This window comes from Plecotus auritus (assembly GCF_963455305.1).
Source record: "Plecotus auritus genome assembly, chromosome: X".
Taxonomy (NCBI): Eukaryota; Metazoa; Chordata; class Mammalia; order Chiroptera; family Vespertilionidae; genus Plecotus; species Plecotus auritus.
In genome coordinates this window covers 22,849,621-22,874,872 of record NC_137784.1, presented here as the reverse complement: position 1 = coordinate 22,874,872, position 25,252 = coordinate 22,849,621, and the positions used below count along the sequence as shown (strand labels likewise).

Here is a 25,252-nt window from a genome sequence, read left to right as displayed (position 1 = left end):
GGTATAAGAAACATAGTTGAAGTCACAATAAAGTATATTTTCTTTTATTGACATAGAACACATACTTTAAATTTCAAATGTTGGCTCTTTAAGAAAAAGTTTCTCCTGGTAAATAATATGTATAACTGTTGCCCCAAAACATATATAGCTGTTTTCCCCAAAATATTTATACACATAGTGGTCCACTTAAGACCAGCCCCATTATAACCTACTGAATACAATGTGCTTTTAATTTATAAATGGGCTACCTTTAGTATATAAATTATATAGGCATGTATGTACTACATACAAAGTAAGAAATATAAAAAGAAAAAAAAGTGTTCTTTTCTACAAGATCCGGACACAAATTCAGTGTAATTAGTGAGGCCATGTAAAATGTACTCTTAGTTTATAAATGGGGTACCCTCAGTATATAAAATAGATAGGCATGTATGTTATACATATAAGGTAAAAAATATAAAAAGGAGAGATGGGAAAAAAAAGGAAAAAGTGTCCTTCCCCATAAGATCCAGACAGTAATGCAGTATAATTAGCGAGACCATGTAATAAAATGGCTGAAGAGTTTTGGTTTTGGCAAATACTTTTCAGAAAAATAGCTAAGCTACAAGAATACTAAATTTTCATTTTAAGGATTTAGTAGAGGATTCCACCTAAACAATCAGTGAAGATTCTGTGGGCTCCTGCATATGCAGAAAAGAGAACTTTGGGGTTCTGCTAAAAAGAAACACAAAGTCGCTCATTTTTAGCCAGTTAGCAATAACCCCTTGATCGATCAAGTGTGTGTAGTGCAGAGAATCAAATCCTGGCCCATCAGCATCTGACTGTGCTTGAGGAAAGCTGCCAATGGACAGGATCTGGATTCTTTCTACATCTTAGAGGAAATGGGGCATGAAGTGATGGCAAAGGAGGGGTCAGCTCCAAAGGTGGCTGGTCCAATCTTATGATTGATGTTAAAAAACACACCAATGTTTCTATAGCATTCTTTCTGCTGCATTTTCTTTATTTCGAGCCACAGGTCAACTTCGAGGGTCATGCAGCGAGTGGCTTATAAATAAAATCAGAGTCTAAGAATAGTGTCATCAGAGTAAGAGAATCGCTGGAATCTCTTGTTAGGTAAAGAGCTCGCACTGTTGGAATCCATGAGTTGTATTATTTATAGGATACCTAAAGTGGGGGACAAAAACCATGTAAATAATAACATACATGCAATTCAGGAGTTAAAGCAATGAAGACTATTTAATCATTTATAGAGTTAGAAATTCCATATGATTTCTAAATATTGCTTCACAGTTAAAAATGCAGCAAATATAACAGCCAATTCCAGAATTAGCAAATATTAACACTATTGCTAATTGTTTACCAAGGCAAACAATTCCACTGTTATCAAATCTCAGCATATGTTACCAACAGAGAACCTAAAGATGGCTACCGTATCCATTTTGGGAGCCTAGGAATTTGGAAACTGAATGTATCCTTTAGCTTAGAGATATGCTACATGTCTCAGTTTTCATAGATGGCAGGCCTTCCCATCCTGTCATGGTACCAAAAGGGAAACAGGGGGAAAAGAAAATCAATGAAAACTTTTAGCTGCAATGTTCTTTTCTTTCCTTTTCCAGATGATCATTACACAGCCAAAATTACAGCAGGATACTGAAAAAAAATCATAGGACTTTCCCCCAAACAGCATAAACATTTCATTACAAATTTAAATTATAGTTTTTCTGGGGAATATTTGCATCTTCCAGCAAAAAAATAGATATCTGCTAATTCAGTATAGATTTATATATACAGAAGCCCTCTGTAAGGTATAAAGCACTAATATCAACATAAGGTACTGTTATTATGGAAACAGAAGATTCGAACAAATTCTTTCCAAATATGAAGAATACAGAAAAAGGCAATCTTAGTTTTAAATTCTCATGCAAGTATCCCATATTTTATGATTAATAAAAAATAATATAATTTCTGATATAAATAATTTTCATTTCATATTTATATATAGCACTAAACTGATGATGGCAAGCTAAATTAAGGCTTATCAGATTTCTACAAACAGATGTTTCCCCCATATCAATAAAGCTTAAATTTTAAAACTAGGTCATCATCTAATTAATTAAGAGAAATAATTGAACTCTTTCTCTAATCATGAAGACTTTTAAAATGCTACACTTTCTTGGCAACATATGGGACAAGTTGTTTCCATTTAAGTGATTAATTTTAAGAAAAATTGAGCTATAATCAGGAACAGCTTCCAAAATGATGGTTATATTTAAATGAATATAGGTTACACAATTTATTTCATCACATGCTGAGCAATTTTACTTTCATAAAAACATTTAGTGGAAGTTAAGGTGTAAAAATAATAATTCAGTTTTAGTTCAACCCTTTTATTTAAGCAATAATTTTTAAAACTTCAGTTCAAAAAATGTATTTTTTTTAAACTAAAGCAAAAGTGACTATACATTTTCCCCAGTTTTGGTTTTACAGATACTCTGCTAATATTCTGAAAGTCCTGTCATTTAGCATTAAAAGTAGTACTTTCACTTGTGCTCATTGCTGTAGCTGACAACACAATACCTCAATCCTTAATTTTGACTGCCACAAAAGATTAATTCGTCTAGTTAGACCCTTAATGGATTTTCCAGGTTCCTAAGCATAGGAAGAATGAAAAACACTGAACACTTTCTGCTGTGTTATATACAAACATATTAACGCTAACTAATAAAATTGTCTAATTTAAAGAGTAACTGACCTGAGATGTACCTTGCTCCGATAAACATTATCATGCTACTCATTATAAAAAAGCCCAGGGGTAGACTACAGAAGATACTAGGGTCACCTGCGGTCATCCAAGTAGAAGGGATTTCCCGTCAAGCAAACCAAAAGAGAGACACATAATTACAATATTTGTGTTAAGAATCACATGATAGCAAAACAAAATAAGTTATAAAAATAGTATATTCATAAAAGCTAGCAAAGAGTTATTACTTCAAATCAAAAATATAATCAATATTAAAGGCTTGTAACAATTAACAAACAAGACAGAGAGCATGCCACAAGTAGCCAAGAACAGAATGTAGACCAAATGCCTTCCACGGCAAAGCCAAAGAAAGCCAATGGAGAACTTTTTGGGAGGCTGTTGATTTTAGCTTTCTTGATTCTTCCCCAAAAGATACAAAATAAGCAATCCAATTCCTCCCAAATTCAAATTATAGATGCTTTGGCTATCAGAAAAATTATATCAACCTACTGTAAATAAATGCCAAACTTATTGGTTTTATTTTCTTTTATTAAAAAAAAAATAGGACTCGGTATATAAGGAAATGCACCCAACTGTTAATATTACTCTCATTTGAAAACTACATTGTATTAATGTACATTCTAAAAAATTACCTGGGAACATGATAGTTTTGATGTTTTCTGAGAATAAAAGATTGAAAGAAAAAGGATATTACGCTTACTTAGGAGAAAAAACAAAAGCTTCAAGTAGGAACATCCAAGACTAAAAATACAGATCATGGTGATCCGTGGTGTGCACAGTTCCAGAAACTTCTCCTAAAAGCCAGATATATTAAAAGTGGTTTTGGCCCTGGCCAAGTAGCTCAGTTGTTAGAGCACCAAGGTTACAGGTTTGATCCCCGGTCAGGGCACATATAAGAAGCAATAAATGCATAAAAAAGTAGAACAAGAAATTGATGTTTCTCTCTCTCTCTCTCTCTCAAATCAACAAAAAACAAATAAATAAAAGTGGTTGTAGGGGGTGGAGGTGGGAAAAAAAGTGGTTCTATACCTACTTTGGTTTGGAAGGCAGGTTATATTTCACTTATAAACTCTTCTTCAGCAAAGTATATGCTTCTGTAAATAAATTTCATTATGTTCCAAATCTTATATTTAGCAAATAACAAAAATATTATGTTATATTAAAGGCCTGTTTAAGGCTGTTTAAATAGCACAGGCATATTAAAGGAAGCTTAAGGCTGTTTATAACTAAATGGTTCCCTACTTCAACTGAATACTTTCCTACCTAAATGATTATTGATTCAGGTCATGAAGACGGCCCCCCAAAAAGGTAAAGTAAGACATTAGGAGAAAAAAAAAACAAAGACTGTAGTTGATTGTTTTTTCATTAAGAAGAAACTAGAAAAATAAGTAGGAACTAGAAATAATTTTACTTTTAGAAAACTCAGCGTTAAATCGAAGTACTAGAAACGAACTAATAAGATGGCAGGATGTGTGCATAGCAACCTGATAATTTACACTATGTTTAGAACTTTAAAGTGTTTTCAGAATGTTAGAAGCTCTAGATATATGGTAATGCAGCTTTACTAAGTATAAATGGTCAGATGCTTAAATAAGCTATTTAACATGGTGAGACAAAGTGGCAATAATAATAAAAGCATAGTTACCACTTTCCGAAGACTCAGCTGTAACCCAGCCCATTGACTTCATGACAGCTTTCTTCCAGGTAGAAAAACGAATTTCACTTTCTAGAAATAGAAGACAGGAAAAGCACACACACATGAAAGGTTGTTTACTGGAATGTTCTAAGCACTACACTTATGTTCACTCAACATCCTTGACAAATTGTTACACATATTAAACTGATGTGGGACTTTACCAGGACTCTGATTTGAGAGAGTATGGTTGATAGTGATGGTCAGTGACTGGGAGACAGGCTGCCTGCTGAGACTAGGCCATTTGTAAGCTCTAAACAATTATTTTCTGTAAGAATGAACTAGTGCCCTGCCAGTGTGGCTCAGTGGTTGAGCGTTGACCTATGAACCAGGAGGTCACAGTTTGATTCCTGGTCAGGGCACATGCTTGGGTTGTGGGCTCGATCCCCAGTGGGGGGCGTGCAGGAGGCAGCCGATTAATGATTCTCTCTGAAATCAATAAAAATATATTTAAAAACAAAAACAAATACAAAATAAACTATATCTAGTTGCCCATTTGTGAGTGTGTGTGTACACATGCATGCATGTATGCATGTATGTGTTGTGGGGAGACCAGAGGGACTGATGAAGGCAAGGACAATAGACATAACTGATCAACTCTGGGCTAAGGCCTTAAAAATTACAAAGGTAGTTCTCTTCAGGAAAACAGTGATCCTCACCTCTTTGCACAAAACTTCCTAGATTTTAGAGTGGGATTAGCATCTCAAGATCATATACTTGCTGTGAACATTATTTGCTTATTAAAAAGTTGAATTTTTTTCTGAAGTTGAAAAAACTTTTTAATTTCATATTTTATCCAATATTGCAAAAGTAAAAAATTATTTACAGATAGAATATCAGATTTTGAAACACATTTCTATATCATGGTACATGGCATGCTGTCTGAATTTAAAATAATTAGTGTTACAATCCATTTTCTTATATAGGAAAAGAGTGAATGAAATTAAAAAGCACTGGCATAGTCTTCCAGCAAATTAAAAATGCATTTAAAACTTATTTCCTAATAGCTCAAAATTCACTTTGATGGTATTTTTATGCATAGGTTTTTAAATTTGATTTCAGAGAGGAAGGGAGAGTGAGAAAGATAGAAACATCAATGATGAGAGAGAATCATTGATCGGGCTGCCTCCTGCATGCCCCACACTGGGGATTGAGCCTGCAACCTGGGCATATGCCCTGACTGGGGAATCAAACCATGACCTCCTGGTTCAGAGGTTGATGCTCAACCACTAAGCCAAGCCGGCTGGGCCTGCATAGGTTTTTTTTTTAAGTTATAAAACCAAATTCAATCTACACTGAGTGGCCAGATTATTATGATCTCTGAATGCATAATAATCTGACCACTCAGTGTGTGTGTGTGTGTGTGTGTGTGTGTGTGTGTGTGTGTGTGTGTGTGTGTATTAGAGGCCCGGTGCATAAATTCATGCATGGGTGGGGTTTGACCAGCCTGGCCAAGGGGAGGGGACATGGGCAGATGGTCGGGCAGTTGGCCGGCCTGCCTGCTGGTCGAACTCCTGGTTGAGGGGACAATTTGCATATTAGCCTTTTATTATATAGGATATACACTGAGTGGCCAGATTATTATGCGTTCAGAGATCATAATAATCTGGCCACTCAGTGTATATAAAACCTTATTATTGTACTGAAATTTGTTTCAATTTAAGGGATGAATCACTATATTATTTAAAAAAGGTGTCATTCAGAACTTGGGCCTTAGCTTAGTTTGTTAGAAAGTGAATAAGATATTTAATGCTCATTTATGTAAACTGTTGCTGCTTTTGTCTAGCTAACCCTGCTGTGCTTAAAAGTTACCAGAATGTCCTAGAGCCTGGCTAATCATGTCCTACAACTGGGTTATTGGCACCAGAGATGATCCTGTTTGGTTTTATAACTTAAGAGATTAGAGGTGGGTGGCTGATAGATCTCCTTCTCCCTTTCATAAAAAGGCTATTTGAACAAGCTAGAACTGATAGTGTGGTAGTGCTATCCTTCTATACAAAAGGACTGTAAATATGTGAAGAATAAAAATGTGATTTCATATACTTTTTAGATATTTTTATTGATTTCAGAGAGGAAGGGAGAGGAAGAGAATGATAGAAACATCAATGATGAGAATCATTTATCAGATGCCTCTTGCACACCCCCTGCTGGGGACTGAGCCTGTAACCCGCGCATGTGCCCTGACCAGGAATTGAACCATGACCTCCTGGTTCATAGCTTGATGCTCAACACCACTGAGCCACACCAATTGGGCTAGAATTTATTTTTATAAGAAACATTTCTCTCATCCACACTCATTCAGTGTAACCCAATATGCTTAGTAGCCAAACCTGAAGCAGTAGCATTTGTTATTGTCCTTAGTCCCTTAACTTATGAATAAACAGAAAGGCAAGCTCTCTCTGTTCACAGTATAGCATGAAAAGTTTCATTTTTCAAATGTACCCTCAGCATTGATCTGGGGTTCAAACCGCTCCACAGTGACAGCGGATAGATCCTCAGGTTCCAGACTCCAAACGCCAACACCTTCTGCGGCCCCCGCTGCCATGGCTGCTCCCAGGGCAGTGGTTTCTGGCATGGAGGGCTTCACTGAGAGGAGAAAGCAACATCAACAACTTTGTATTTTTTACAGATGTCTAAACACCAGCTCCTCCAAAAGAAGCAGTAGTCTCAGAATTTAAAGGAATGAAGGTTTACTAACCTACTGGGATATACAGAATGTCTGCTTGTAGCTGCATAAGAATTTTATTGTTGGTCATTCCTCCATCTACCTGCAGATGACTGAGTGGAATTCCACAGTCACGGTTCATGGCATCCAGAATCTTAAATAAACCAACATAATGAACATAAACCACTTCATAGTAACATCCCTGAAAATGTCGATCTTCTAGCCAAAAAAAATGCTCAAGAGCTTCCCAAAGCCTATAGAATAAAATTTAGACTCTTATTCTGGTCTTCTAAGCCCTCTTTGGTCTGGTTACAACCAATCTTTTCTCTCCCTACACGTCTGTACTCACTCAAACCAAAAAACTCTATTTTATACCCAGGTTTCCCGCCTCAATGACAGTTAGTGCTATTACCTTTGCCCAATGTGTCCCACTGAGCGTCCCCCCAACCATAAAATGCCCAGTGCCTGGCAGATGACAGGAACTCAGAAAGTAATGCCAGCTAGCAAAATGAACAAAAACTTACATTTATTACATTAGTTTTTGATTAAGTATTTAATAATTCACGAAATTTGACACTCATATGTAATTTGTGTAAGAATGATAAAAGCAGATTAAGCATAAGAAAACAAGTCCATATTTATTACCTCTCGGGTTTGGAAACAAACAGCTTCTAATGCAGCAAAAGCAATATGGCATTTATTGGTGAACTGAGTGAGCCCACAGATGATCCTAAAAACACAAAGATTTTTAAGATTAGAGTGATAAGAAATGAATCATCACTCTGAAATGTCCTGAATACAGAAAGGCTGAATTAGTTAGAAATATGCAGGGGCGGGGGGAATAGAAATGAAAATAACAACAGAGGTCGGAGGAGAAGGGCTCCTAATGAGGTGATGGGAGAAGATTTGACTTTGGTTGGTGGGCACAGGGTGCAATATACAGACCTTGTAACATAGAAACCCACACCTGAAACCTGTATGTTCATGTTGACCAATGTCACCCCAATTTAATAAAAAAATTTAAACAAACAAATGAACAAAAACCAAAACCAACACTGGACATAAACATTAAGTAGCTTAGAAAGTCATTGTAGTCAAAAATCCTGCATCCACATATGAATGATCCATAGAAATAGGTGACAAAAATATAAAACCAAATCAACATTTATCTAGATGATATCCCTTTGATACAGAACTTGCAGATGCCTTGAAGATAAAAAAAATAATAAGCCCTCACCAGTTTGGCTCAATGGATAGAGCTACAGCCTGCGGACTGAAGGGTCTCAGGTTCAATTCCGGTCAAGGGCACATGCCCAGGTTGTGAGTTCCATCTTCAGTGTGGGGTGTGCAGGAGGCAGCCAATCAATGATTCTCTCTCATCATTGATGTTTCTACCTCTCTCTCCCTCTCCCTCTCTGAAGTCAATAAAAAGATAATAACACCAATACGAATATCGACATGGTGGGTGCTTATTGTCAGAGGATTCAAAATCATTTGAATATAGATAGGAAACTATTGACTAATATTAGACCCATAAAAGCATACCTTATTTTTAATTCTTACCCTCTTGCACTGGGCTCCCAGTAAGGCGCATATAACCCTGAAAACGCCGGGACGAAATAGCAGCCATAAGAAGTACCTACTTCTTTAGCAAGTTTTTCTAACATTAAATAAAAGAAAAACAAAAGTCACTCTAATATATTCTATTTACTTTAGTCAAAAAACACATCTATTAAAAAAATTAGGACAGGACTTTTGGTTTCCTATTCATTAGCACCATAAATATTCATTAGTACCATAAAATGTTCCTAATTATAGCAGTATGCTAGGAGCAACCAAAATAAATTGCCCCACATTGAATACCACAACTGAAATGTAACCTACCCGCCCCTCCCCCCCAAATAAAAGAACTGGATTAGTTTCGTTAAGGTAGTTTGGCTCATTTCCACTACTGTTAAGGTTGTTGACTGAAAAATGAAGAAGTGGCCTCCAATGCATCCCTAATCAAATATGTGTTTCTCATTATCTCACCTTCGGGCAAAATTAAACAAGTTAAATGAAAGCATAGCCCTAGCCGGTTTTGCTCAGTGGATAGAGTGCTGGCCTGTGGACTGAAGGGTTCCGGTCAAGGGCACATGCTGAGGTTGCAGGTTTGATCCCTAGTAGGGGGCATGTAGGAGGCAGCTGGTCAATGATTCTCTCTCATCATTCTAGCTCTCCCTCCCTTCCTCTCCGAAATCAATAAAATATTTTAAAAAATAGTTATCCATAAATTGAAAATAGCCACAGTAATACTTACTTATTGGAGTTAATTATAGTTACTAGAGTTTTAATTCTCACTCTAATCCAAGAGTTAAAGCTCTTTCTCATCAGATAAATTTAACTGGACTACTTCCCCTGAAGGTTCTGGCAATCTTTGGTGTTCAATTTTACACTTGAGTAATTTTTATGCCCTACTTTGCCAGTTTAATAATAACCAACACTAAATATGTTAATTCATTGTTTTTACAAATCTTCACAAACTAGTCTTTTATGTATAAATGAAACTAATAATAGGGATCCATATATGTTAACATCGCGCATGGGGTAAAAGTGCAAATACTAACAGATTGCAAAGATAAAATATTTAAAATTTTCATTATTCAGCTTCTAACCCTTTGTTAGAACATACTCACCAATTTCATCTGAGCTGTTTATAATTCCAAGATTGTCTCTTAGCCAGCGAATGACAGCACCGGCTATTGCTACAGAACCCTATGAAAAAAAAAAAAAAAAAAAAAGGAATCCAAGAGAAGTATATGTCATCACTATAAAAAGTTTTACTGTGCAAATTCTCTGCGTATGACACTATCAGATGAATAAAATTTTAAAAATTTCAGCTTTGGCAACGGATGCAAAACATTGGGGGGTGAGGGCATGTATGGGAGTGGGGTGGGGGGGCAATGGTAAGATATGTACATATATAATACCTTAATAAAAAATTTTTTTAAAAAAATTTCAGCTTTGGGACTCCTGACCCATGGGAACTGTGAAATAATAAATACATGGGCACGGCTTAAGCCACTGACATTTGTGGTGATATCGTTATACAGCAATAGTTAACTAATGCATAGGCTTATACCTAAAATAGGATAGCTGGCTCAAGAGGGATAAAAATAACACTATAATCATAAATCATACAAAAGAAGAGATGGGAGAAAGGACATTTAAATAAACGAAGGTGGGGGAATACAGGGAACCCCCTTTGAAGCTCATATTTAAATAGACAAAAATGGCATAACATAGGATTTGGTAATGCAAACAATATTTGAGTGTCTACTACATGTCAGCTGGCTGAGGTGGCGTGGTGAAAAAGACAAGTAGCCTGGCCTCAGGGTATTTATATCCTAGTGACAGAATACAGCACACAGAAGGCTCAAATCCTAAATAAGCTCTAGTTCATAATCATATTAAAGCCCCCCCAAAGAATTCTGTTTTGTGAAGTAATATTTAGAAACAGATGAACAAAGAAGGAGGAAAACACAGCTTCTGGGAGATAATGCGCTATTAATAGACAGCACAAGGAAAGCAGAAACACTCAGCCATCCTGTTTCACTTCAGTCTCTTCCACCACTAAGAAAAAATTCCAACTAGAAACAGCGTGACAAATTGAAGCAGTTAAATACAAGTTTAAAGTCTTGGAGCAAGTGAAGGATCATGTGACCCAATTCCTTTTCACAGAGAGTGAAAATGGGAACCATGTCAGGCCTAGATGAATCACACGCCAGGAGGATGTGTAAAATGCAGAGGATTAGAGGCAAAATGTAACAAGATAAAACTGAAATAACACATGCTGACTCATATATAGAATAGATGTGGACAGAAACAGAAATGCACGGCTTGAAGCCACAGCATGATGGGTTCTGATTCATTTCTCTGTATGTCTGGGAGCAGGAGTGGTGGCCAAAAACTGGCTCCTCCAGAGCAAAGGGACCCAAATGCTTGGTATAAAAGACAAGGAATAGAATCAGTTTCAGTGCTTGAAGCCAGGGGCTAGGTGGCGCTCTCCTACCAGTGTAGGGATGCTGGCAAACAAGCAACTGTCCACTTGTTGCCTAAGGCTACTTCTTCATAGAAGAAAAAGGAAGTGAAAATTCCAAAATACGAGAAGAAATCTATTAAGACATCAGTCAACAAAACCTAACAGCTGAAATAGAATTCACACCAGTCTGACAAAGACTTTAAAATAAGTGTGTGCTAAAAGTAATCAAAATGATAAAGTATGATTTCCATTAAAAATTTAATAGCCGAAACCGGTTTGGCTCAGTGGATAGAGCGTCGGCCTGCGGACTGAAGGGTCCCGGGTTCCATTCCGGTCAAGGGCATGTACCTTGGTTGCGGGCACATCCCCAGTAGGAGGTGTGCGGGAGGCGGCTGATCGATGTTTCTCTCTCATCAATGTTTCTAACTCTCTATCCCTCTCCCTTCCTCTCTGTAAAAAATCAATAAAATATATTTTTAAAAAAATAAATAAAAATTTAATAAAATTAGGAATCAAAAGAAAGGAGAAATAAAAATAACCAAGTAAGAATCCTAGAAATGAAATTACTGAGTGAAATTAAAAAATGTAATAGATGGAATAAACTGTAGAATAGAGATGATGAGTAAATTAGTGTTCCTAGACACTGCTGGTAGTATTTTCATATGGTAATAAAAAAAAAAGAATGAAACAATAGCTCTATTTAACAATATGGATGAATCTCACAAACACAAAGTTCAATGAAACAAGCCAGATCAAAAAATACATACTGGCCCTAGCCGGTTTGGCTCAGTGGATAGAGCATTAGCCTGCGGACCAAAGGGTCACAGGTTCGATTCCGGTCAAGGGCATGTACCTTGGTTGCAGGCTACTCCCTGGCCTGGGGCCCTGGTCAGAGCTCCTGCAGGAGGCAACCAATTGATGTGTTTCTCTCACATCGATGTTTCTCTCTGTCTCTCCTTCTCTCTTCCATTCTCTCTAAAAAAATCAATGGAAAAATATCCTTGGGTGAGGATTAACAAAAACAAACAAACAAAAAATAAATAAAGGTGATTAAATGTCTAAAAAAATACATACTGTATAACTCAGTCTCTCTTACTTTCTTCTCTGTCTCTTATATTTTTAATATAGAGTGTATTAAAAACATGCAAAACTAGCCCTAACCGGTTTGGCTCAGTGGATAGAGCGTCGGCCTGCGGACTGAAGGGTCCCAGGTTCGATTCCGGTCAAGGGCATGTACCTTGGTTGCGGGCACATCCCCAGTAGGAGGTGTGTAGGAGGCAGCTGATCAATGTTTCTCTCTCCTCGATGTTTCTAACTCTTTATCCCTCTCCCTTCCTCTCTGTAAAAAAAATCAATAAAATATATTTTTAAAAAAACATGCAAAACTAAACTCTGGTGCTTAAGTTTGCACATTTAAGAGTTATCACTATAAAAAAGGAAATATTTTAATAACTATGTATGGTGTCAGATGGGCATGAGATTTATCAGGATGATCACTCAGTAAGTTATATAATGTCAAATTACTGGGGTGTACACCTGAAACTAATATAATATTGTATGTCAACTGTAACTAAAATTTTTTTTAAAAGTCAGGGTAAGTGGTTGCCTTAGGCCAGGAGGAGGCTGTGATTGGGAGGGGCACATAGGGGTTCCTGGGTGTTGCTAGTGTTCTGTTTCCTGACCTGGGTGAGGTTACATGGGTCTTGTCTTTATAATAATTGGTTAGGCTGTACATGATATTACATACATTTTTCTGTACGCGACTTATATTTCATAATAAAAAGGCTTTGTTTTTATTTGTTTTAAAGAGAGAATTTGGAAATGTAAGGTAGATACTGAGAAACTCACCGGAAATACAGCACACAGACACAGAGATTAAAAAAATTTAAAAGGGTAGTTAAAAAACAGGGAGGGTGGGGTGAAAGGTTCCAATATCCATAAAATAGCAATTTCAGAAGAGGATAGCAATAATGGTAGAGAAGCAATATTCGAAGAGATAATTGCTGAAAAGTTTCCAGAATTGAAGACAGACTTGTATCCAAGTACCTAAGGGGATAAATAAAAATAAATCCAAACCCAGGCATGTCCTAGTAAAACTATAGAACATCAATGATAAGGAGATAATGTTAACTCCCAGACAATAAACAAGAAGGAATCACAGATCAAAGCAGCAGAGGTCTCATCAGCATTAAAAATGGCCAGAAGGACCCTAGCCGGTTTGGCTCAGTAGATGCCCACTGTAGAGGGCAAAATAAATAACAGGTTTACCAACCCAGACTCATAAATACGATTTACTATCAACTGAAAAGAAAACAGGACTAATTATTGCATGTTCAAGAAAAAGGGGAAATAAAAACTAAGCTCAACAACATGATTGCTGGTGGAGGTGGTGGGGTCCTCAAATAGCCAGGAGGTTAAGAATACTAAACAACTATAAACACTCTTAGGAAAATGTGTAATGAAATAATACCTCAAAAATTTTAAGGTACTATAAAAGAAAAACAAAACAACAAAAATATTAGAAATGCATTTTGTAGCTTCCAAATCAGAGAGAAATAAAAAAAGACTAAAAACTAAGGTGCATAGCTAGTTTCAGTTTTTAAAAGGGGTAGATAGTAAAGGTTTAAAAAAATTTTTAATAATAGTAATTATCTATTCTTTTAAAAATATTTTTTATTGATTTCAGAGAGGAAGGATGAGGGAGAGAGATATAGAAACATCAATGATGAGAGAGAATCATTGATCAGCTGCCTTCTGCACGCCCCCTACTGGGGACCGAGCCCACAACCCAGGCATTGTGCCCTTGACTGGAATACAACCTGGGACCCTTCAGTCTGCTGGCCAATGCTCTATTCACTGAGCCAAACTGGCCAGGGCGAAAGTAAAGTTTTAATACCTAAAATTGCCAAGCCTAACAGCAATCTGTCAAATTAAAGAAATGAGTATTGAATATATGCTTTGTAAGCATTGACTGAAAAAGCAAGAACTTATTTGTTAGAAAAAGTGTTAACAATCTAGCTTTAATCCCTGCCTTCTTTTTTTGTTTGATTTAATTTTTAAAAAATTGTTTGAGCCCTGGCCGGTTTGGCTCACTGGATAGAGCATCGGCCTGGGACTGGGGGGTCCCAGGTTCGATTCCAGTCAAGGGCATGTACCTTGGTTGTGGGCACATCCCCGGTGGGGGGTGTGCAGGAGGCAGCTGATCGATGCTTCTCTCTCATCGATGTTTCTAACTCTCTATCCCTCTCCCTTCCTCTCTGTAAAAAAATCAATAAAATATATTACAAAAAAAATTGTTTGATCGTTTACACGCCAAGGTTGCAGGTTTGATGGCCGGTTAGGGCACATACAAGAAGCAAACAATGAATGCATAAAAAAGTGGAACAACAAATTAATGTTTCTCTCTCTCTCTCTCTCCTATCTCTCTCTTCCTCTTCCTCTCTCAGTAAATAAAAAACAAACGAACAAACAAAAAATACTGGACTTGGGAGACTGGAGTGCTGATTATCCAGATTTACAAGGAAGTAAAAGGCACAGTGGGGTGGCTTATTCATCTAGACTTTGAAGCCCAATAACCTGGATATTTGCCTCCTGGATCAGCTACTTACTGGCTATCAAAAGTTACCTTGGCCAAGTGACTCCAATTTCACTTGTCTACTTTCAGATTCCTCATGTATGTAAAACAAGGGGAGAGCAGGGTGTAGCAAAGCCTGTTGTCACCTAATCTATTATCCCTCTCTGCTTTAAAAATTTATGAATATAAACAAAGTTGCATGAATTGAAACAAAATCAGAAAGCATATGCTTATTAAGCCTCCAGATGAGCTAAAACTGGAAGAGTAACAGAATAGAGTGAAAAAGAATTCAGTCTGTGTTGGTATAGGCTGAAATCACTATCATGAAATTTAAAAGGAAGAAACGCAGACCTGAATTTAGAGGAACAAAAGATCTGTGCAAGTACAGAATGGAGCAGACATGTCTTGACAATGACTCATTTGGAAAAGCACTAGATATTCTAGCATGTGCTCCTGGAGCCAAGAATATGATGATGTTATCAGATCAAATTAATGAACTCTCAGGCGAGAGCAGCCAAAGTAGTGTTTATGGTTAGAGATGCCCAAATCACTCTCAAGTACACATCAGGTTGCATATGGAATATTCTATTCTGTTCTGGAAGACACTGGCAAAATGGAATGCATGCAATGAAGACAGCCCAGAACTAAGAAGAATTTAGAAATCATGTAACATGAGTAAGTTTTTTTTTTTTAATCCTCACTCGAGGATATTTTTCCATTGATTTTTAAGGAGAGTGGAAGAGAGAGGGAAAGACAGAGAAACATTGATGTGAGAGAAACACATCAATTGGTTGCCTCCTGCATGAGCCCTGACCAGAACCCGGGCCAAAGAGGAGCCTGCAAACAAGGTACTCGCGACCCTGACCGGAATCAACCTGGGACCCTTCAGTCCACAGGCCAATGTTCTATCCAATGAGCTTTCCATGGGGGAAACAAAGGGAGAAAGGGCTTGTAAGAGTTCTGAGAAGTATTAGGATACCTTTAATACACAGATCAAGCGTTTCACAAATGCTCCTATTATCCATAGAAAAGGGGTTAGGGCAGAGGTTACAGTGCTTATATAGGGGGAGGGCAAGAAATAACTGAAATAAACTAAAACCCCACATGCTCTAGGCTTAACAACTAAAAAAAAATGTTTTAACTAAGAGCAAATCTAATACTTTTGAGCAAATTATTATTAGACTAGCGGCCCAGTGCACGTGCACCGGTGGGGTCCCTCGGCCTGGCCTGTGGGGATCAGGCTGAAACCATTTCTTCGACATCCCCCGAGGGGTCGCAGAGTGCGAGAGGGCAGTTCTTGGGTGACACACCCTGGAATTGGGCTCCCTCCTCTCTGGTTCCGGGTGCGTCACCCGAGAAACTGCAGCTGCCAAGTCACCGCAGCTCAGCAGCTCCTGTGTTGAGCATCTGCCCCCTGGTGGTCATTGCGCATCATAGCTACCATCTGGTCGATTAGGCTTTTATATATATAGATACTCCAGGAAACAAGACTCAATAACTTTTCAGATCATACAATATATTTGTATGATACAAGGGAGCATTTAAAATTAATTGTAAAGAAATAATATTAAGAAATGCATTGTCCTGGCTGGTTAGACCGTCGGCCTGTGGACTGAAGGGTCTCAGGTTCAGTTCCCAGTCAAAGGTACTTACCTTGGTTGCAAGTTCCCTAGCCCCAGGTCTCTCTCACGTCACATCAATGTTTCTCTCTCTCCCCTCTACCTCCTCCCTCCCCCTTCCACTCTCTCTAGAAAGCAATGGAAAAAATATCCTTGGATGATGATTTTTAAAAAAAGAAATGTATCTAATTTTTAAAAAATATATTTTTTATTGATTTCAGAGAGGAAGGGAGAAATATTAATTATGAGAGAGAATCACTGATCAGCTGCCTCCTGCACACCCCCCACTGGGGATAGAGCATGTAACCTGGGCACATGCAACGTCCTGGTTCATAGGTTGATGCTCAACCACTGAGCCATGCTGACCAGGCAGAAATGTATCTGATTTTACAAAGGCTACTGTTTTTTTGACTTTTGAAGCAAATGTTTCTAAGGTTTTTAATACAAACTTACCATAAAGCCCTATAGACTTAGGCTGACATTCCTACTAGAATCTACAAACATGTTTTGAAACAAATGCTTTCAGTGAAATATGGCATAAATCTTCTCACTTCATTTCCCACATCAAAATGTGACACAAACTATTTTTATGGAGACACACATGAAGAAAAGCTGCTCTGCCTTTTGTGCCCAGTATTTCTCTTTGGAACACTGGGGCACTGTAGTCATAAAAAAAGAATTTTCGCCCACCCGGCATACCTCAGTGGTTGAGCATCAACCTATGAATCAGGAGGTTCTGGTTCGATTCCTGGCCAGGGCACATGCCCAGGTTGCGGGCTCAATCCCCAGTGTGGGGTGTGCAGGAAGCAGCCAATCAATGATTCTTTCTCATCACTGATGTTTCTCTCTCTCTCCATTCCTGTTTGCATTCAATAAAAATATATAAAAACAAACCCAGAATTTTCAAGCTGAAAGAAATATTAGAGCAAGTCAATGCCTCATTGTATTTTATAAAAAGAAAAATCTTATATTGTGAACAGCTAAATAATAGCAATGTGGTTAAGGTCCCACAATTAATTGGGAAAAGAACTGAGGAACCAATATACTCAAGGTCTCCTGGGAGTCCTGAACCCCAGTTCCATCCCAGGTTCCTTCCACTCAACCAAACGTCAAGAAGAAAACAGTTTTTCAGTCCTATATATTAAGAATTATGCCGAAACTGGTTTGGCTCAGTGGATAGAGCGTCGGCCTGCGGACTGAAGGGTCCCGGGTTCGATTCCAGTCAAGGGCATGTACCTTGGTTGCGGGCACATCCCCAGTGGGAAGTGTGCAGGAGGCAGCTGATCGATGTTTCTCTCTCATCGATGTTTCTAGCTCTCTATCCCTCTCCCTTCCTCTCTGTAAAGTATCAATAAAATATATTAAAAAAAAAAAGAATTATCAGAAAAGGTGTTAGAAAACACTGTAATTTTCTTAGTTTTGATTGTGTGTCATGTTACCCATATTGATTGAAAAATACTTACTTCCAGTGCATAATATACAGGTTTATCTCTTCCGAGTTTGTAAGCCACTGTGGTCAGAAGTCCATGTTCAGAAAATACACACTATAGGAAAGAGAAAAAGACTTCAGTAGTCAGGAAAATGAAAAGATACCATATTTTTTAAAGCTAAAATAACCTAGGTACAATGTAATTAAATAAATATAACAATTTAAAAATAAATCAATCTTAGTCAAAATTACCAGTATTAGGAGCAATACACTTAAATAGTACAAAAAGTTTATCCCTTGTTTCAAATTAGGTTTACATTAAGAATCTAACAAGGTCCCAATGTACATATCCCCCCAACACAATAAAACACATAAAATTCAAAGAACATAGAATGGTTCTTATTTGAACCATTCAAATTTAGTGATATTCATCATTGAGGTCTTAATTAAACCCTGATAAAGATTGAGTAAGAGCTGCAACTTAAAAGTAACTTAATGGCAAATTATGCTCAAGTATTTATTCATATTAACTTAAAGAAGACCTTCACCAATCTTTTAATTTGAAAAAAAAACCCACCTTATGGCCTGTATTACATAGTAAGAAGCAGCCTGTTCCATACCTATAATTGGGGGAAGAATAATCAAATAATCAGTATGACAATTTTATTAAAAGTAAGCAGTGAAACACTAATAATACAAATTACTCAAACTGACACTTAGTACAATAAAAGTCATTATATTCAAGTTTTAGGCCCAGCTGGCATGGCTCAGTGGTTGAGCATTGACCTATGAATCAGGAGGTCATGGTTCGATTCCAGGTCAGGGCACATGCCCAGGTGGTGGGCTCGATCCCCATTGTGGGGCGTGCAGGAGAGAGCTGATCAATGATTCTTTCTCATCATTGATGTTTCTATCTCTCTCTCCCTCTCCCTTCTTCTCTGAAATCAATAAAAATACATTAAAAAAATAAAGTTTTAGAAGAGTTCCAACAGCTAACAAGTATCACATACTCCTTTTGGAAACATGTTTTAAAGATCAGTCTAGAAGAAAATGTGCCTAGTGTAATCTTAATGGAAAAAGGCAGGGATGGCATCCAGTACTTAGTCATAGCCCAGGGCTGTTTATAAAATATCACTGAATTACAACTAATTCTACCTTCAGTCACAGTGACATTGCTACTCATCCATGTGGAGTGAAGCATTGTGACTAATGGCCATTCATCAATGGGGCAGGCCAGCTTAGTTCCATCATTAGAACAGTCACAAACAGAAACACCGCTCTCTTCTGGCACAAAGAGAAGTCCAAGTGCAGAGTATGGGAAAGTGTAGCTGGACTGTGGAGACAGGAGTGGCATACAGGGAAAGGCTACTCAGGCCTAGCTTTCCCGTTCCCTCTGCAAGAGTGCGCATTCTAACAGCCACCTGGAGAGTCAGGGTCAAGATGCAACAGGGCTGCCACGGAAGAACTGAATTTATTCTATGGCAGCTTTATCACCATGAGCTTTGGATTCTGCAACAAGTCTGGCATGTGGACGTGAGTAGTTTTGACGTGTGCCAGGCAGATAAGCAGCATAAACTGATACCAGTAAGGGGCACAGGGCAACAGTTTTCAACTGAGTTGGCTGTGATTGTCACCTTTGGCTTTCCACAAGCTGTCCTGCTTGGGCTCAGGATTCCCTCCCCACAGGCCCGGCTGCTCTGCTCTGTCACAGAGGAATCTCAGCAGTAGCTTACCCAGTCAGCACTATGTCAACAGACCCCACCCAATGCTTCTGTCTTGTGGAGCAAACAGAAACCGAGGGCAATTCTGTCCCCATCAAGATTTTTCCAGGTACCATTGTTCTGAATAAGAATTGGCCCAAACCGGCTAGCATGGCTCAGTGGTTGATCATCAATTTATGAACCAGGAGGTCATGGTTTGATTCCTGGTTGGAGCACATTCCTGGATTGTGGGCTCTATACCCAGTAGGGAGTGTGCAGGAGGTAGCCGATCTGTGATTCTCTTTTATCATTGACTAGTGGTCTGGTGCACAAATTCACACACATTGAAAGGAAATTGATTAGAAGAAACATTTTAATACTGCTTTTCGCCCTTTCTCTATAATAGAAGTGTCAATCAAATTCACGATCGATAATGACAGATTGAAACACACATGTGCGATTGGTGTCAGCAAGAGCTTTATAAGTATTGCGCATGCTCGAGTCAACTTAGCCTTTTATAGATATAGAATTAACGGAAACTGATCATTGTCAACAACCTTCATTGCTCTGAAAGGTCAAAGCTAGTTCACTCACTGATGCTCTGAAAGGTCAGAGCTAGTTCGCTCACTGTTTAGTTGAAACATTGTTAGCTGAAGCAGCCTCCACCTCTGTTTGTCTTATGTAAAGCGATGCACAGCTGCTTAGAATAAACTTGCTTAATTAGACCTGCTTTCTGATTTAGGTAAACCTTTTCCAGCCCAGTGAAGCACCACAACGTCTCTTTCAGGTAATTGTCAGCAACACAGCAGTAAATATCAACATGGAGTAGATTATTATTGTAGATCACGCAGGGAGAACAAAGGGTAAAATATTTAACTGCAGCAGTGTGTGACTATATTCTGTGCAGTGAGAAAACCTGAAGTCATTTTCAAGGTCCATTATTTCTTACTTCTTTTCAGTCGGGTCAAGTTTCTAAGCTTTCTAAATCTCTGTTTTCTGGCTAATGAAAATAGGATTCCTCTGAGTCTCCCATCTACCTACTCCAGGATTTCTGTGAAGATCAAATGAGATGAGGCATGGGAAAATACTTCACAGACATTTGGTTAAAGTATAAATGTTTGCACCTGGCTATAAAGCAAGTCTTGTTCCTGGGATGAAGAAACTGCAAGGAGGCTAGTCCCTAGGGAGAGGAAGATGGGTGTTGCTACATGACGTCATTACCTGGATGGACACTTAGCATATTAGCCTTTTATATATATAGATGTTTCTGTCTCTCTCTCACACCCTTATTCTCTGAAGAAAAAAAATATATACTAGCGGCCCAGCACATGAAATTGTGCGCATGGGTAGGGTCCCTAGGCCTAGCCTGCAATCAGTGCCATCTTCTGCCCACTCGCCAGTCCCCAGTCCCACCCCACCACCACCCACCCCGGTTCACCCGTGGTTCCCCATTGACCATCCAGCGATTGGAGCCTGCAGTCTGGGGGGAGGGACCTCATAGCGAATGGTTGATCAGTCGTTCTGGTCATTAAGCCGTTATGGTCGCTGGCCTTTTATTATATAGGATACACACACACACACACACACACACACACTAGTATATATAAATTAGTCCCAGACATTCTATCTCTTCTCACCCAAATACAGGGTGCCCCCAAAAATGTATATGCACATTGAATAATTATTTTTTTATTGGTTAATTAATTAATTTTTTATTTTTCAATATATTTTCATTGATTTCAGAGAGGAAGGGAGAGGAAGAGAGAGAACAAAACATCAATGATGAGAGAAAATCACTGATTGGCTGCCTCCTGCACATCCCACACTGGGGATTGAGCCTGCAACCTGGGCATGTGCCCTTGACCAGAATCGAACCCAGGACCCCTCAGTCCACAGGCTCTATCCACTAAGTGAAACCGGCTAGGGCAGCCTTGGGCAAACTACGGCCCATGGGCCGGATCCGGCTGTTCTATCCGGTTCTCTTGCTCTCCCCTCTGCTCCTTTACTTTGAATTTATATTAGTTCACACAAACACTCCATCCATGCTTTTGTTCCGGCCCTCCGGTCCAGTTTAAGAACGCATTGTGGCCCTCGAGTCAAAAAGTTTGCCCACCCCTGGGCTAGGGCCACACTTTGAATAATTATTAATCCCAATGAGTTAAATCTGAAAAGAAAGAAACATCAATTGAGCTATCAGTTGTTAAGTGAATATACATTTTTTGGGGGACACCCAATATATTCTCAGCCTGCTTGATGCACAGCTGACACTTTCAGGGAGCATGGGATTAATGAATATTTACGTTTTTAAAGACACCAGTCAAATAACATTAAGTACAGTAGTAATACATCTACAAGTTAAAACACCTAAATCACTTATGCTTTTTTTGCCCCACAACACTGAAAAGGCTATATATCCAAAGTTCTACATTTTAATAAATATTCATAAAAATGGAAGTTTATGATTTTTCACACTTTGAAAGGAGGAATCTACATCAATTTAGCACTCATATAAACATTGTTCATATGAACACTGGTGTACAAGTCTCAAAAGTACAAAATTGATGTGAAGGCTCGAAGCACTTAGTAAAAGTGAATCCTTAAGTTAGTACACTTACTAAGTAATTAATGAGCATTAGCAATGTATGAAGAGATTCCCTTGCTACATTGAGACTACAGCTTTTAAAGCAGTACACGGGCAATTATTTTCCTCTTAAAATTTTATTATTCTTTCTTCCCAGTCATCCAACAGATATGGTGCTTTCAGCATTTATCTGGTCTATCTAGCCTTCCTCAAGATTGTCCTGTGTTCAAACATCACAAAAAGATGCCTGCCCTTCCCAACTTCTGTGAAGGTAAAGGTTTCTTGCTATCCTTCATGGGGAAGTGTGCCAAAGATGGTGCACAGTGGGATGGGGAGTGGCCCTGGCCAAAGCTGTGAAGGAGGTAAAAGGCCTCATTTATTACCCTTAGTGCCTCTGGGGAGAGGGGGCATCTATCTTAAGTTCTTTTTCTTAAAGCAAAATTCATGGTCAAATAATCCATGTTCATTCTAAAAAAACAACACACAAACCCTTAAAAATACAAATAAAGAGCCCTAACTGGTTTGGTTCAGTGGATAGAGCATCGGCCTGCGGACTCAAGGGTCCCAGGTTCGATTCCGGTCAAGGGCATGTACCTTGGTTGCGGGCACATCCCCAGTAGTGGGTGTGCAGGAGGCAGCTGATCGATGCTTCTCTCTCATCGATGTTTCTAACTCTCTATCCCTCTCCCTTCCTCTCTGTAAAAAAATCAATAAAATATTTTTAAAAAAGACAGTACACTACTGAGAAATATGTTAAAAAAAATAAAGAAAAATTAGAATCACCCATAATCTGGTCCTCCACCCAGAAACAAAGATGGGCTTTCCACTAAATTCTGAGCTGACTGTCACTGCTTCCCTGCTGAGTTTCAGAGAGATTAACTAAATTCTCAGTCCCAGTCTCTCCAACCGCTTAGGAGTTTGTTCTGCTCATCCATCACTTATCTCCTGTTTATTTTACAACCTCCTGTTGTCTGCTCAGTCTCCAAAGAAACATCCTCTGGTCTTGCAGTGACTAAAAATACAAACAAGGCCCCACCAGCGTGACTCAGTGGTGGAGTGTGGACCTATGAACCAGGAGGTCACTGTTCGATTCCCGGTCAGAACACATGCCTGGGTTTTGGGCTTGATCCCCAGTAGGAGGCATACAGAAGGCAGCCGATTGATGATTCTATCTCATCACTGATGTTTCTAGCTCTCTCCCTCTCCCTTCCTCTCTGAAATCAATAAAAACGTATTTTAAAAAAATAAAAACACTTGCCAAAACCGGTTTGGCTCAGTGGATAGAGCGTCAGCCCGCGGACTGAAAGGTCCCAGGTTCGATTCCGGTCAAGGTCACGTACCTTGGTTGCGGGCACATCCCCAGTGGGGGGTGTGCGGGAGGCAGCTGACCGATGTTTCTCTCTCATCGATGTTTCTAACTCTCTATCCCTCTCCCTTCCTCTCTGTAAAGTATCAATAAAATATTTTTTTTAAATAAAAATAAATAAAAATAAAAACACAAACAAAATTCTTCAAACTTGGTATGATCTTATTAACCTAACAAACTACCTACTTCACTCACCATTCCTGGATGATTGGACTTTTGCGAAGCACATTCTGTCTTGTTGTCTCTGTTTTTACCTGCCCACAACACATATTTGACCATTTGCAACCTGGCTTCCATCTTGAGCACTCTACTAAAGCTTCATTCTTGGAGGTCCCACTGAAGACCTAATTTCTATGTATAATGATCTGTTCTCATTCTCAACCTCCATGATCTTTTTCTAGTTTTTTTACACTACTGACCAAGCCTCCCTCTTAAATATCTCTAACCTGGATTTCCACATAAATGAATAACTACATTGTATTTTTTTTCTGAATACTCTCTCTTTATCTTACTTCTAAATATCTCCTCTACCTGTATATTTTTTTCTTGGTAGTATCATCTCTTCCTATTTTTTCAAAAAAATCACTTCTAGACCGGGAAAATTCAAAATCTCTACTTCTACACTAAACTCATTCTACATTTCCATACTAAACTCATTCCACATTTCCAAATATGTGCAATATATAGCCTACCAGTATCATAAACATTTCCCAAACAGAAATTCTTCTATTTGGACCCATTCCTTACTTGGGCTAAGCTTAACTACTGGGCATAGGTAACTAAATTCCATACTTACTTCCTGTATTTTGTCCCTCTGGGGTGCCATGCACAGCCACCTGCCACTCTCCTCTCTGTCCCCAGCCTTCTTAGTCCTTGCCCTTCTAATGAGTATACTGTAGCGGCCTTCTCCATGGCCTCTTTGCCTCTAGTGTCTCCTCACTTTGACCTAGGACTGCCATATTATTAAACAAACAGCTCTAGTATTCTCTGAATACCTTCAGTTATCACAAACCTTCAAAAAAGTCCCATTGCTGCCTGACCAGCATGGCTCAGTGGTTGAGCATTGACCTATGAACCAGGAGGTCAGGGTTTGATTCCCGGTCAGGGCACATGCCTGGGTTGTGGGCTTGATCCCATGTGGGGCGTGCAGGAGACAGACCATCAATAATTCTCTCTCATCATTGATGTTTCTATCTCTCTCTGCCTTTCCCTTCCTCTTTGAAGTCAATAAAAATATTTTTTTATAAGAAATGCCCCATTGCCTATCAAGAAAAATGTCCTCAGGCTCTTTCCACCATCTTGGAGCTAGTGGAGGCTCCTGGGAACAGGACTTCTATAAGGACAAATATGTGTGAAAGATTGTGGCCCAAGGCCATGTTTTTTCTGGCTATAAGCGGAGTCTCCTGAACCAGAGGGAGCACATGGATCTTCTTAAAATTGAAGGGTGTTTATACTTGAGATGAAACTGAATTCTATCTAGGCAAGAGATGTGCTTATGTGTACTAAGCAAAGAACAACAGAGTGACTCCTGGTGGCAATGTGAACAAAACCAGAGTCATCAGGGGAAAGGTAATTTGTGCTCATGGAAACAGAGGCATGGTTCATGCCAAATTCTGAAGCAACCTTCCTGCTAAGGCCACTGGACACAGAAACCGTGTGATGCTGTACCCCTCAAGGATTTAAACTTACTGAAAAGTAAATAATTAAAATGGGTGTGTTCTCTTGTTTAATAAAAAGGAAGAAAAAACAAAAAACTCCTCAGTCTGGAATTTAGGGCTTCACAACATGATCCTGGCCTTATTTTCCACCACTTCCCAACCTGAATGTTCTCTATAGTCTCTAA

General features: G+C 38.7%; 1 protein-coding gene across 10 annotated transcripts in view; it reads right to left on the bottom strand.

Moving 5' to 3' along the window:
- Positions 1-979: 979 nt before the first annotated feature.
- GK (glycerol kinase) overlaps positions 980-25,252 on the bottom strand; it is a 68,342-nt gene continuing 44,069 nt past the window's right edge. For 4 of the 10 annotated variants that reach the window (XM_080651873.1, XM_080651868.1, XM_080651869.1 and 1 more), the window contains 10 exons: positions 18,340-18,382; positions 17,797-17,877; positions 9,795-9,873; positions 8,683-8,779; positions 7,765-7,849; positions 7,153-7,273; positions 6,897-7,040; positions 4,407-4,487; positions 2,753-2,839; positions 980-1,164 (listed from right to left, as the gene is read on the bottom strand). In XM_080651873.1, the coding sequence (XP_080507999.1) occupies positions 1,154-1,164; positions 2,753-2,839; positions 4,407-4,487; positions 6,897-7,040; positions 7,153-7,273; positions 7,765-7,849; positions 8,683-8,779; positions 9,795-9,873; positions 17,797-17,877; positions 18,340-18,382 (829 nt within the window). In that variant the 3' untranslated portion in view covers positions 980-1,153. Of the gene's footprint in view, positions 1,165-2,585; positions 2,840-3,794; positions 3,856-4,406; positions 4,488-6,896; positions 7,041-7,152; positions 7,274-7,764; positions 7,850-8,682; positions 8,780-9,794; positions 9,874-17,796; positions 17,878-18,339; positions 18,383-25,252 lie in introns of those variants that run through there. The other 6 variants (XM_080651867.1, XM_080651874.1, XM_080651872.1 and 3 more) reach the window with 3 other exon arrangements.